This window comes from Meleagris gallopavo, chromosome 3 (assembly GCF_905368555.1).
Source record: "Meleagris gallopavo chromosome 3, MGAL_WU_HG_1.1, whole genome shotgun sequence".
In the NCBI taxonomy this organism is placed as follows: domain Eukaryota; kingdom Metazoa; phylum Chordata; class Aves; order Galliformes; family Phasianidae; genus Meleagris; species Meleagris gallopavo.
In genome coordinates this window covers 10,336,798-10,350,182 of record NC_139406.1, presented here as the reverse complement: position 1 = coordinate 10,350,182, position 13,385 = coordinate 10,336,798, and the positions used below count along the sequence as shown (strand labels likewise).

The 13,385-nt window shown below is 39.1% G+C and overlaps 1 protein-coding gene across 1 annotated transcript in view; it reads right to left on the bottom strand.

Moving 5' to 3' along the window:
- Positions 1-13,385, bottom strand: part of LOC100539960 (uncharacterized) — a 193,068-nt gene that overhangs the window by 74,191 nt on the left and 105,492 nt on the right. Inside the window, exons 18-19 of the mRNA XM_031552754.2 lie at positions 12,014-12,102; positions 7,724-7,863 (exon numbers count right to left, since the gene is read on the bottom strand). Of these exons, the coding sequence (XP_031408614.2) occupies positions 7,724-7,863; positions 12,014-12,102 (229 nt within the window). The remainder of the gene's footprint in view (positions 1-7,723; positions 7,864-12,013; positions 12,103-13,385) is intronic.

Sequence of the window (13,385 nt, the reverse complement as noted above, 5' to 3'; positions counted from 1 at the left end):
GAGTTAGAGAATTTACTGAAATAACAAAGTTGTTTTACATACATATGGTCTATGTTTCTGTGCCTCAGCAGTGACAGATAAAAAGCAGCAATCTATCATTTTTTTTCCCTCCACACTGTACTCAATAGGAGCCAAAGCATGGTACCCAGTTTGCTACTAATGCACATGTATAAGTCCCACTTATTTACTGTAGTGCCCTGAAGATGTGACCGTTAGCTACGTAATGCACCTATTATTTTTATTCAATCTGTTCATTAGAGATGACCGTGTAGGGCGCACTCACAGCTTTTTTCTCCACTAGTCATCAGTAATGTCATTTTTTCTAACTTACGAAAACAAAATGTGTATTAAATGACAAGCAACTACCATATCTCTCTTTACCCAATGCAGCACAGCTAGCTTACAAAGTCTTGTGCCTTCTTTTGAGCTGAAAGAAAGTGAAAAGCAATTCAGCTATGTCAAAAAGTGCTTTTGTGCTGAGCAGGAAATAATGCTAAATGGTCTGAAATATTTATGAAGGAGAAATGCAGGTAATACTGTGAGAGGCTGCTTGACTCCCCTGGTGGCAAAGGCTCCAATGACTTCACAAGCCCAGGCTGCTCAGCGACTGGAGGCTCAACATTCCCAGTATTTAAGAAGAGAAATTAACGATTTCATGCATGAAAGCCATACTCTACCACCATAAACAGCTTTCCCTCAACTACTGCTATCTTCTTTCACTTTCACCAAACAGGATTCTCTAAATGGGAGGAGGAGAGGGAAACAAGCATTTTGGCAGAGAATTGTAAAGCTGCTCTCCCAAAGAGGGCAAGGGCAAACAGTGGATTGTCTGTTACAGCACGGCGGAGCATTTGCCTGTTCCTTCTGCTCCATTATATATAATCACACAGCAACTACACAAGTTCCTTGCCAACATCTCTATGAAAACTTGATTCTATTAATGAAGTTGCTCAAGGACTGAGCCCACTGCTCCTTTCTGCCTGAGAATGTTAGTCCCCAGTGGAAAAAAAAACTTCACTGACACCATCAGAAAGTGGTCACCCACTGATCACTCAACTCTTAGTGCCTGCTGAAGGATTTATTTCACCAGTTTTTCCTCCCCACTGCTAGGTGGCCACCTCTAAGCTAGTGAAGTTCCACAGATCAGGAAACTGCAGGAGGCAGGGCAGCAGCTGCCAACTCATCTCACCATCCTGAGCACATGAATAAAATTTAATTTCAAGCACAACTGTGATGAAGTAAATAGATACTTGCAATATTAAATGTTCCTGTCACTGCAGTGATATCAAATTTGGGCAAAATCCACTGTGTGCATAGACATTGGAGGACTTTGCAAAAGTGTTCTATAAAAGATAGCTCTAAATAGACTTGTATTTCCTTAGCATTTATTTCTGGAAATACCAAATGTTGTGTAAAACATGAAAGTGAGTGCGTTGTAGACGTAGTTCCCTAGAAGGGAACTCAAATGATGTTAAACTGGTGAAGGTTATGGCTACAAATATTTAAGCAAGTTATATAGTAGGAACCAAAGACAGAATTTGTAGCATATAATGACAGACAACCAGCTCTCCCTTTGGCACTGTTGGACTTGAGGGCAACCATTTTTCTCATTGTCTACTCTGTGAATCCGCATTCAGGAATTTACAAACTCATTACATTGGATTACTCCAATCTATGTTCTTATGCTACTTCTATTTCTTAAGTTTCGGCAGAAGTAGCAGACTCCACATGCTTGTACCTTCCAATTTGTCTTCATGCAGCTTGGCCCTCTCCATTTCCACCTGTTTATCAGCAGGACGTACACCTTATTTATCATTCACCCTTAACTTGCACCAGCTTATGCATCACAATGCATCCATACAGACATACTGCTTTTCACTGACACCAGACTGCAAAGGAACACAGCCTCTACGTGTATGCATTTCATTCAACATTGCCCATTTATGAATGATAGCAAGTGAAAAGAAGCAACAGATGTCTTGTGAGATTAGGAGAGACAATGTAGCTGTATTTAATGCTTTGTCTATCGAGTAAAGTTACCTAGAAAGTAAACCTTCACTACAACAAGCTAAACTAACCCACACAGGGCCCCACAAGGCTAAAAATAAAGCTAAAAATTCACAGAAATATATACCAGTCTAACACAAAAACTCAATCTGCAAAATTGCAAGGACATGCACCAATGTCAACACTGATCTGACATCTGAACGCACGGGGAAAAAAAATAATGACCTGCATCCTGCTGTGACTCGCCTACAGAACAAAACTCCTGTGGATAGTCCAGAATCAGGACTGATCATGGTGGTGCTCCATGCTCACTTGGCCAAAGCACAGCATTTTTAGGAAGGACATATCAAATATTTGAAAGCATTCAAAGAAAATAGTAGGGCCTCCAATTTCTTTAAACATGGCTTACCCTTAAATCTGCATTTTTGAATGTGTGAACTGGTTTCCAGTTTGAAACGGAAGTAGAAACAAAGATGTAGGCATCTCAGAAATCACTGAAATTACTTCCTTAAAGTAATTTTCAAATAACTAGACCTTCATAAACCAAGGGATAAAAAGCCAGTCTCCTTTCCAAAAAGAAAGTTGAACACCCACTCTTAATGACAGTATTTTATATATAGTGCATGAAGCAGGTTGTATTAGAACAGCTATAAAAAAACTGGTAAAATTTGACCTTTGTTCTTAGGTAAATGTTACATATTTGAGTAAAAGGTTGCATTTATAGGCAGCCACACCATTCTTTTTTTATTTTAATGAAATCTTTAGAAGAGCTCAAAGGAGATTCTACAGAAACTGTTTAAACATGCAACACTAATTTTGAACAAATTTTAAACACACAGACAAGGATTCTTCTCCAACATTCAATTCATCATCCCTTTACTCAGTGTAAATTCAATCTGTTCTGTTTGTGTGACATAAACAACAAGCAGTTTCACAAGAACAAGGCAAACCATATGTGAAGGTGCTTTAGAAAGCACAACAGGGAATACACCAAGCAAAGAAGCATCTGCATTTATTTCAATGTCAAATCGCATGAGTGTTATAAATTGAAAGTTTATTGTTTTTATTAAAGACCTACTTTACTATATTGTGCTGCTTACAGTTAACCCTTCCTGTCCCTCGGTGCGCTCATGAATTTGACCAAAAAGCACCATAAGGGGTACAAGTGCAGTGTTGCAAATGGCTCATCAGCTCCATTTGCCTTGTCTAGGCTGGTGCGTGCTGCCAAGTGCATGCTGTTCTCCTCATCCTGCCCATCTCACACCAAGGCTGCTCCTGATGGCTACAAGTCAGAACCGATGCCTGATCCAAGCCCAGGAATTTTAGAGGTGTGAGCACGTAAATCTAAAGTAAATCTAAAGTATTCTCTATTGATGCTCAAGATGCTATCTGATCCTTTTGAAACACACCATCTAGCCTGCTCCTGAGCTATTTAGAGCAATACATGGCTGTGTCCCTGAATGGCAGTACACTGCAATAAATTGCTTTTCCAGAAGCTGGACAGAGTCAGCTTAACACATTTGGAGCAGGAGGGAGAAAGAATTTCTAAGCAGCATTTAGCCTGTCTGAGCTACAGGCACATTGTTTCAAAGCTAATTGCACGGAGATAAAGGATGATCACTACTTTATATTAGCGCACAAAATTAACCCTTAAGAACTGTATTTGATGCCAGTTGTAATTGAAGCTGCTAGTTCATTATTTGTTTGAGGTCAAGTTGAAGATTTCTAGAGTATGCCTTTATTTGAGGGTATTGAAACAGATGAAAGTTCTTGCAATCTGTGCAGTTCTAACTCAAATACAACTGCACATCAAAAGTAGTGTTAAAATGCTCAAGTGCCAAAATTATTTCTCCCATCTGTAGTTATTACCCACTTCGAGAAAAATCTGCCTTTATAGTGACAAATAGCCACAAAGAACTTTTCTCCTCGGGGAACTGAAGAACAAGCAGCCAGAAAGCTCCTGACAGAAGGTTTGAGGCTGCAAGGGCTGAAGCTTGTCCAAACGTTTTCTCTCTCAAGCTTATAGGTTTCACCTAATTTAGACAATAGCCACTAAAACTAAAAATATTCACGCTCTGCTGTAGGCTGTGTAGGCTCTTGGTTATAGAAAAATCAACTGCTGAGCAAAAGGAGCCCAGAGAAGCTGTGGTGGGAGGCCAGGTCCTGCAGGCAGCTCTCTAGCAACACCTGCAAAGCTTCCCTGGGGCTGATCACACCAGCTGTACCCACCTCCCTTTAATACCTGACTACATGCATGTGTTGTCTTAACCTGCTTTCTCTCTTTACAGGTTGGACTCATCCCTGTCCATTCAGTGGTTGTAAGCAAAGCCTGCTGCTTTCAGCAAGGATGCATCTGGGCACAGGGGAAGAGCTGCTCAGGCAGGCTGCGAGATCAAGGTTGAAGGCCATGGGCTTCTGGAACCAGAATCTTTTTGTTACGTGTGCATATAATGCTCACTATAAGGAGGGCTGACTATGGCCTACGGATGTGAGACACCACTGTCAGATTAATCTGAACAGAAGAGGACAAGCATGCTGTAACAGTAGGGGGGGGGGAAATCACAATTATCACAAAAATGTTTGTGATCACAAAAGAAAATTTTGCTCATGCTCTCCAATCTCCCCCTTGGAAAGCCCTACAAGAGAAGATGAGAGGAAAAAAAATAATCAGGAGGAGCAGAAGAGGAGGGAAAAAAGATTGAGACAGACCGCATACTTTTAACTTGTCACAGTACAACACTAGCTTTTAATTAATACAGTGTATATACAGCTTTGAAGACTGTTGGTCGTGCAGTATTTTATGATAAAAACATTTTATGGGATTTTGTTTTTAAAGAGGATTTCGTAAAATAACCTGCTCCAATAAATGATTTACCAGCTGCAATAAAAGATCAAGGAAATTGCTCAGATTGTATCTTGGAACATCTAAAACTCTGAAGTTTATGGAGATCTAAGCTGCCCCCAGATCTACAGTCCTCTTAAAAAATTTTGTAGTAGCTAATTATCTTGCATTGCATTTTTTAAAAGGTAGCAGTCCTAGAGGAGAGCAAGGTCTGGAAACAGACAAAGAGGAGTTGATGTTCTTTGATGGAGAAAGTGGGAGAGAAGAAAGGGGAAAATAAAGACAAAAGCGAGCAACTGGAACTTCATACTGACATGTTAGCAAATGCAGTCAACAACTCATATAGTATTTGATACTCCTTCAATTACAAAAATACATTAAAACTGAGTTAACTCTCAGTTTAAAAAGTCGTAATTAAAAACACGTCTGCTACACAGCATGCTAATTATAATATCTACATTACTTTATCAAAAGTTGAGTGATTTGTTTTCCCATTCTTTTTCTTTCCGATAAAGATGGCATTTTACCACTAGTGAAGCAGAAAGCAAAGACACGCGCTCTAAATTCTGTTTTGTTCTAACCTCACAGAACCTTCACATAATAAATAAGTAAATAAAGCAAGTGCTGGTGTTTATTTCAAAGAAGATGGCAGAGGCAGTAAATAGAATAGCATATTGAAATAATAAAGTACTAGCCTCAGTTGTCTCCACTGAGGGCCAGACAGCACAGACCATATGAAGAGTACCTGGCAGCCTTTGTTTTATACCAGGAATACGCAGCCTGCACCCTGTAACTCAGACATAGATCTGACCCCTCCAGAAACCTCAGCAAACCATAGAATTACAGAATGATTATGGTTGGTAAAGACATCTAAGATCATCTAGTCCAACCATCCACCTATCACCAACATTGCCCACTAATCCATGTCCCTAAGTACCACTTCTACACACTTCATAAACACCTCCAGAGACCGTGTCCCCACCACCTCCTTGGACAGCCCATTCCAGTGCCTCAACACTCTTTCAGACAATAAGTTTTTCATAATATCCAACCTGAACCTTCCCTGGCACAACTTGAGGCCATGACCTCTTGTCCTGTTGAAACTCAATGGAAAGCACAACACCAACAGCGCAGTAGCAAGGTCCTAAACTGCAGCAAGTAAGGTCATGCTCAAATGCAACAACCATGGGCACACAAATAAAGGAAAGAAACTACTTACTTTAAGAAAGACTCAGGTATGCAGGGATCTCTAGCAAAATACTCTTATCTCCACTGCCAACCCTTAAATGAGGTCTGGGAAGGGGTGAATCCTAGCTCCACCCCTTCAGGTCACCCAGGTGCATTGCTTGCACCTGGACTGGCCCTGGCTTCTGATCAGGTGCTCAATCACTGGTTCAAGCATGATGTAGCATTTCCACTGTATCTATCAAAAAGCCACTGTCCATATCAGCATCAAGCTCCATGTCTATATCCTCCTCAAAAGGGTCAAAGAGAGGAAAAGGTACAACAAAAAAGGGGAAGAACCATGTTTCTCTCTTGATTCCCACATCAGACTGTAAGGTGCATGCCAACTGAGGCAAATGGCTGCTCCCTCTGGGGCACCATGGGCCATTGCAGAGGCCACCTGTTCAATGCCCTGAATAGTGATTAGAAACCAATGTGCATTTCAGGAATTCTTCCTTGCTAAGGAAGAGGGGATTTGGACACCTTTACTTTCAAGCTGAATGGCTTTGGAAAGAAAGATCAGTGCTGCCCAGCTGCTGACTTAAAATATTAATTGGATCACCGTAACTTCTGCAAGAAACAGAAGAGACACTGAAGTTCACTAACACAGAAATCAAGCATCTTGAGATGGAAAGCACTGATGATAATTGGTTAATCTAATTAGAACATTGAGACAAGTAGAATATAATAGTAAGAGCTGGCAAGGATATTTGGATGAACATTGATATTCCGAAATCAGTTCTTAAATAACGGTCAGGATGGTGGGAACATTAAGAGTCCAAAATAACCATGGCAGTCTAATTTTATGACTATGTCCTATTTTTCAGCTTTCTTGTAGCCTCACGTAATACTCAGAGCTGACCACCTCTACGAATTGGTTCAGGTTTCTATAGTGAAAATGCACCTGGTTTCTGCAGGGTCTTTACCTTACTTCCTGCCAAACTTTCAAGGCAAAAAGTGGCAAAGTAGAGAACAACAGGCTGTTCCCAAGACTAGCAGTGCTGGAGGATTCGTGACTTGCCTAATTAAATAATCCTGTATCGTTTTGATAGAGAAATCATTTGAAACCAAATTTTCAAGATGTCCATCCTATTTTGATGTTCATTTTCTGGATTCTCTGTTTGAGACTATGGGATGATTTGCAGAAAACAATAGGTGCCAGAGATGTACAATACACAATAGTAAAGAGTAGAAGAAAAACCAAATCATTTGTTGCTTATAAATGCTAGAAGTATCTTGCCTCTTGCCCTTAGCTGGGAAGGGGAAATAACACATCTTCCTTACTTTAAAATGATTTGGGAAATAAAAATTAATTCTTCTTTATAAAGTTCCATTGAGACGGAATGTACAAGAAAATCAGTATTTCTATAATCCAGACAGGGTGTGCATGTTGTAAATAATGCCATAGGCAATAGTGAACAAAGAGAAGAAAATGAAATACTATTTACCTGAAAAAATAGCATACATATAGAAAAACAAGTTCGGTGGAAATAGCATATGATGTCAGTCATAACTTGCATGCACAAAGGTAAACTCTGCAGGTTGGACTTGCAGCTTTATAATATTCACCTGATTTCAGATACCTCTATGTAACAATGACAACAAAGCATACTTTGGGTTGTGAAGCTATTTGGTGCTGAGATTACTTACCACACAGAAAAGGTATATTTCTCTAACTCCTCCAAGTAAAAATTGCTCTCTGAAGATGCTTTACCTTCTTCTAGGTTTGTGTTGTTCATGGCACTTGATTTTTCTTGATAGTGTTCTTCAGGTGGGTTATTGCAATTGAACTTTAAATGAAAAGCAAATAAGAATAGTAAGGTCAATCGTTGGTTGGGTGCAGTAGCAAAGTATGCCAATTTCACCCTGCTTCAAACTTTTTTTGAATTGAATTTCCGATTACAATTCTATACATTCCTTTTGAACGTTTGCAAATAACGTATTTATATCACCTGAAAATGGAGTAACAAACATGAACTGATGTTTTCTGGGTTGTTTTTTGTTTTGTTTTTTTTCTTTTGCAATGTTGAAGTCTATCCTCAATTTCCTGTATCAAAACAGAAAGCACAGCTGCATATTTTTCACTGTCCACAGGACCATGTTTAGCCACTGTATCACAACGCACACAGTTATTTGCCATCACTTGAGTCAGCACTGCACTGCATCCTCCATATGCCCTGGTTTCAGCCCAGACAGTGTCGACTGCACATCAGTATATGGTTGTTGTAACGATGGGTGTGCACCCAGGGCTGCTCGATGAGGCAGACCTGCTGCCATGATGGCGTGGGGCAGGAGGCAGCCACAGTGAGAGCTGTGCCAGGCCACATGCAGTCCATGGGCTGTAAGATGGATACGTCTATTCTAACTGCTCATTTTTCCCTGTGTTGTACACCATACATTTTCAGCACAAAAATTTGTGCTGAAAAATTGTACACCATACATTTCAGCACATCCACACAGTAAAGCATACTGAGGGAACTGATCAGAGAACGAAATGATCACTATTTGGCCTCTTTCCTTTTCATCTTTTATAAGTGGGTTAGCTCTCAGCTGGATCCATTGTGATCCAGGCCACCTGCGCTGGTGCCAGCATGAGAGAGGAGAAAGATGGGACAGTACTGCATCTTTCAGTGTAATACAAAGTACAGAGTCTTAATCCATGCTTATCTCTGGAATGATTTGGCTTTTAGTCAGGCCCAATCGTTTAACAGTGGTATCACCTTTCGCTGAAGTGCTTAGTATTAACTGACCCTGCTCAGATGTCTCAACAGCACTTCCACCAAGAGATACTATAAGGTCATAATTTACCAAATGGACATCAGCAGGAGACAACAAAGCTATATATTAATATCCTCCTAGAAACAACAGCAAAGTCTGTGAAGAGTCTGCTAGGTGTTTGATGTCTTCATGATCCAAACTAGATAAAACTGTGTAAACTATACATCCTAGAAGACAAGCTAAATGACTTAAGCTAATGACTTCCTGATCTTAGCATTTATGACCCCGCAATCAATAAAATATCCAAGTTTATTCTGTAGATCTCAAAAATCTAAGTTTCCAGGGAACACAGCTTTAGCATTTGAGGTAGTCATTTCACTATATATTTTGCTGATTATGAGAACTACCTAAAAAAAATTATTTATTTTTTTAAGAGTTAAACATTTTGCTCTAGAAGGCATATTTGTATTCTGAAAAACTTGGATTACATAGACTACAGCTATTTTGAATTTTAATTTAAGGCTTATAGATATAACAGAGAGAGGTTCATATCCATACCTACATAATGCTAATCATGGTTATCAGTAAATATGATACAATCATATTTTCAGCAGTCACTGAAAAAGCTGCCACAAGGAATGGAATATATAGCCAAAAAGTTATTCTGTGTAAATATGAATACTTAAGGCAGACTAGAAGTGAGTAGCATGCTCAAAGCTGTTTTTAAATACTAACACCAGGCAGCTATAGATAGCATTGCACTTTCACCTAGCCACATGACTGAACTAATACCCTAGGAAAAAGTCAAGGATTCATTCTCGATAGTGTGTGCAAAGTACCTTGCTTGCACTGACATGGTCTCCATGCAACTGGCCCTTGTGCAAAATACATATGAAAACATTATTTAAGATATAAATGTCAAAGGTGTTGGAAAGTATTATGACTGCAGTTCTATGAGACTGTTTGATGATGTTTGAAGAACAACAGCAGGAGCTCACTTACATGCATGAGAATGAGTCTAAAGCCTCAGAAATGTATTTTACTTCTCATGGATTTCACTGACCAGCAGCACTGTGTCCTTCGCAGACATCATTTCATATCTTAGATACATGCATATGTGTGCATGCTTATTTCACATGAAACTAAGTTGTCACCAATGCCCACCACTTGGAAGATACTCAGCGGGAGACTATGCACCTCTGTAGCACAGAAGATTTGGGGAAGCAGGAGGAACACCTCTGTTTCTGCGGATATATTCTACCTTTCTCAAAAAAGTGAGACTCTCAAGGTCCAATGTTTGTGGTTGGTGTGTTGTGGTTGTTTTTTTTTAATAAAAGTCTACTTACAGAAGGAAAAGAAAAAGCTGAGGGGAATAATCCCCTACATAAATTGCTGTCTTTCACCTTACATCTGCCCTTAATTACTTTAGTTTGCAATTGCATCCAATTTATGATTGTTGAGTAAAATTATTTTAGAAGACAGTTTCAGTTCCGGAATTACAAATAGACCCAAATGACATAATTCAGATCAAGTGTTTAAATCCTGAACATGATAATACACGGATCTCTTTCAACATTAGGATTCAGTCATCCCATTAAAAGAGAGGGGCTCTTAAAACCTTTGAAATTAGATTTCACGTGCTCACGTTTCTTTTGTGCTGAACAATTCTCACAGGACATGCAGTTCAGAAATCTATTTAAACATGTCAATAACTGAAAGCTTGTGAGTCATTTCACGGAGTCCAAAGGGGTTAGACAGTACTGAATCACCCTTGAGCTAACACACCTTGCTGAAACCAGGTCACTTTAATGTGGCTTTCAGAGTTAGCCATGGTTGAGGTTCCTATAGGAGCACAGCATTTTGTTCAAAGGCAATGTGCTATTATGCGATTGTAGGAAATGAATTTCACTCTGCCACTCCCATGGGTTGGGTTGCGTTGCCTATTACACCCACTCCATCAGTACTTAAATTGGTCTTCCTATAGACATAAGACTACACACACATGCACGCATCAGTCTGCAGATGTTTATATACAACTCTGATTTCTCCAAATTTTCCTTACCTCACCAAAGAAACAAATGAAATCTTAGTCATTTGAAATGCAGGGAATTTCCAGTTAACCAATCAGGTTTAGTCCATGAATATGCATATGCACATCATCATCAAATATGAAAAGACACTAGTAAAATCAAAGCTGCAACAATAATTTCCAGCTATTGGCTATTTATTATATATATTTAATATGCACATATTAAGCAAGATTGTGAGTACTCTGAGTAGCGTTTAACCATGATGACTTTATTCCAAGGACAACTAAAATTGTTTAAAATGTTTCACAGTAGACCTAGAATGAGGGGGAGATGAATTGCCAGAACTGTTATTTTGAATATTCATATTTGAAGCCATAATTCATACATAGCTACTGTGGAGCAACAGTTACAGAGAAAATTGGCATCCTCCCTTAGAAAATATTTAGATCCATAATGCATTAATTATGTACTTGTCCGAGTGACTAGGAATAAGAATACGAAAAAGGATCCAGTGGTAAGGATCTTCTGCACAAAGAAATGTGGGCTGGAAGGTTATAGATACATAGGAGGGAATGATTTTAAACTAAGACAGGGGAGGTTTAGGTTAGATATTAGGAGGAAGTTTTTCACGCAGAGAGTGGTGACACACTGGAACAGGTTGACCAAGGACCTCCTTGTGGATGCCCTATCCCTGGAGGCATTCAAGGCCAGGCTGGAGGTGGCTCTGGGCAGCCTGGTCTGGTGGTTGGCGACCCTGCACATAGCAGGGGGTTGAAACTGGATGGTCTTTGAGGCCCTTTTCAACCCAGCCCATTCTCAGATTCTATGATTGCTGAAATAATATCAACTTGCAGTGCAGCCTTGATAAACCTGCTGTTGTCTGATTATTGACTGATCTTTCCTCATCCACTTTTGAAGATCATTTCTTCTTTTTTATTTGTTTGTTTCAATGGCTAGTTGGTTTTGGTTTGGTTTTGCTGAGAGAGACTAGCTCTCTCTTTTGATCAACACAGAAGACTGAAATACTGCTGACCATATAAAAACCTATGGTAGCCATAATTAAATCCACAGTGGTAAAGAAACCCAGCAACTACAGTGCACATAGATTATTCCCAAATGGCACCACTGGAAGCTCCAATGACTTCACTGTACAGTGAATGGGAGATGGTGATGCTCAGAACAAACCTGATACCTTGTGGTGCACTCCTTGGTCATCCTTTAGCTGAAACAAGCCACATTGCTCATCTGTATAACCACAGAAATCCTGGTAAAAATCATTCTCTAGGAAAAAAAAAGAAGAAAAAAAAAAAAAGATGTCTTTTCATATTGGTATGTAAGACAAAGTTCTGAAAAGGAAGGAACTGGTTTTTATTCCCTCTCCCACCGCAGTCATGAGTGACTCCAGGCAGGTCATTTTTCCCCTCTGTGCTAGTTATAAATAGGTTGTTTGTTCTCTCCTACCTTCCAGAAGTGTTAGGAAGATAGATGCGGAGAAGATTTCAAATACAGTGGTACAGGAAATACTGATTGTATGAAGACTATGGAGGAAAAAATAAATAGAAAAAGAAATAGCAGACACAGAAAGAACAATAGTGAAGGATATTTTAAACACTCCCAAATGTGTTCATCTGTAAAGTGAAAAAAGTTTGTTCCTTCTCATGGCCATGATTGTGGATCGAGAATGCCAGTGAATAAGGCACAGAGATCAGAAATGCTCATGTTTTTAAGCATTATTTGCTAAGGCACTGTGTTCGTTGAATTTCAGAAAAGCAGTGACCTGCAGTGCAAATAAAAATATGCTCCTGCATCAGAGCAAGAAGTGGTGAGAAGGAAATAAAGCTCTGCATCTAATTTCTTAATATATGGCACATAGAAGATAAGCCAAAAAATACTTCATGATTATTTCACCTTTTTTTTTTTCCCAGTTAGTTCCACTTCTCCCTAAATAAAATGCAGTCAAGAGCACTCAAAAATGGAATAGAGAAGATCTGCTCTTAATTATTATAGCTGTAGACATACAATATAAGCATATGCAATGTTACGGTTCGTGTATAGACTAATGGATACATACTGATGTATATAAATGCATCAATAGTAGATGAGATAATCACAAGTATTTACATCATCTGAGTCTACAGAAATCAGCGAAACTGAATAAATTACAGCTACCGGATAAGTCAGACTGGTACACAGATGCAGTATAAATAATTGGATTCTTTTCCACGTATTCCATAATGTGCTAGGTGTACGAAGCCACAAACACATATTAAAATATAAGCATACCTTTGAAAAGATGGCTACTGTGGTTTCTTTGTCTATCTGTTGGGGGTTTTTTATTTGTTTTGTGTTTTTTTGTTTGTTTGTTTGTGTGTTGGTTTTTTTTTTTGGCACACTGAAATCGTTTCCAAACAGCTTTGCTGAAATAATGAAGACTTTGACAATGTTTTTGCAGACAAATGAAAAAAAGAAATAATTACCTTGGTCAAAAGAATAGCACAAGAGCTTGGTTGAAAAGAAAACAATAATAGCCCAAATTTAAGAAATGGGACGGAGAAGGAACTCCA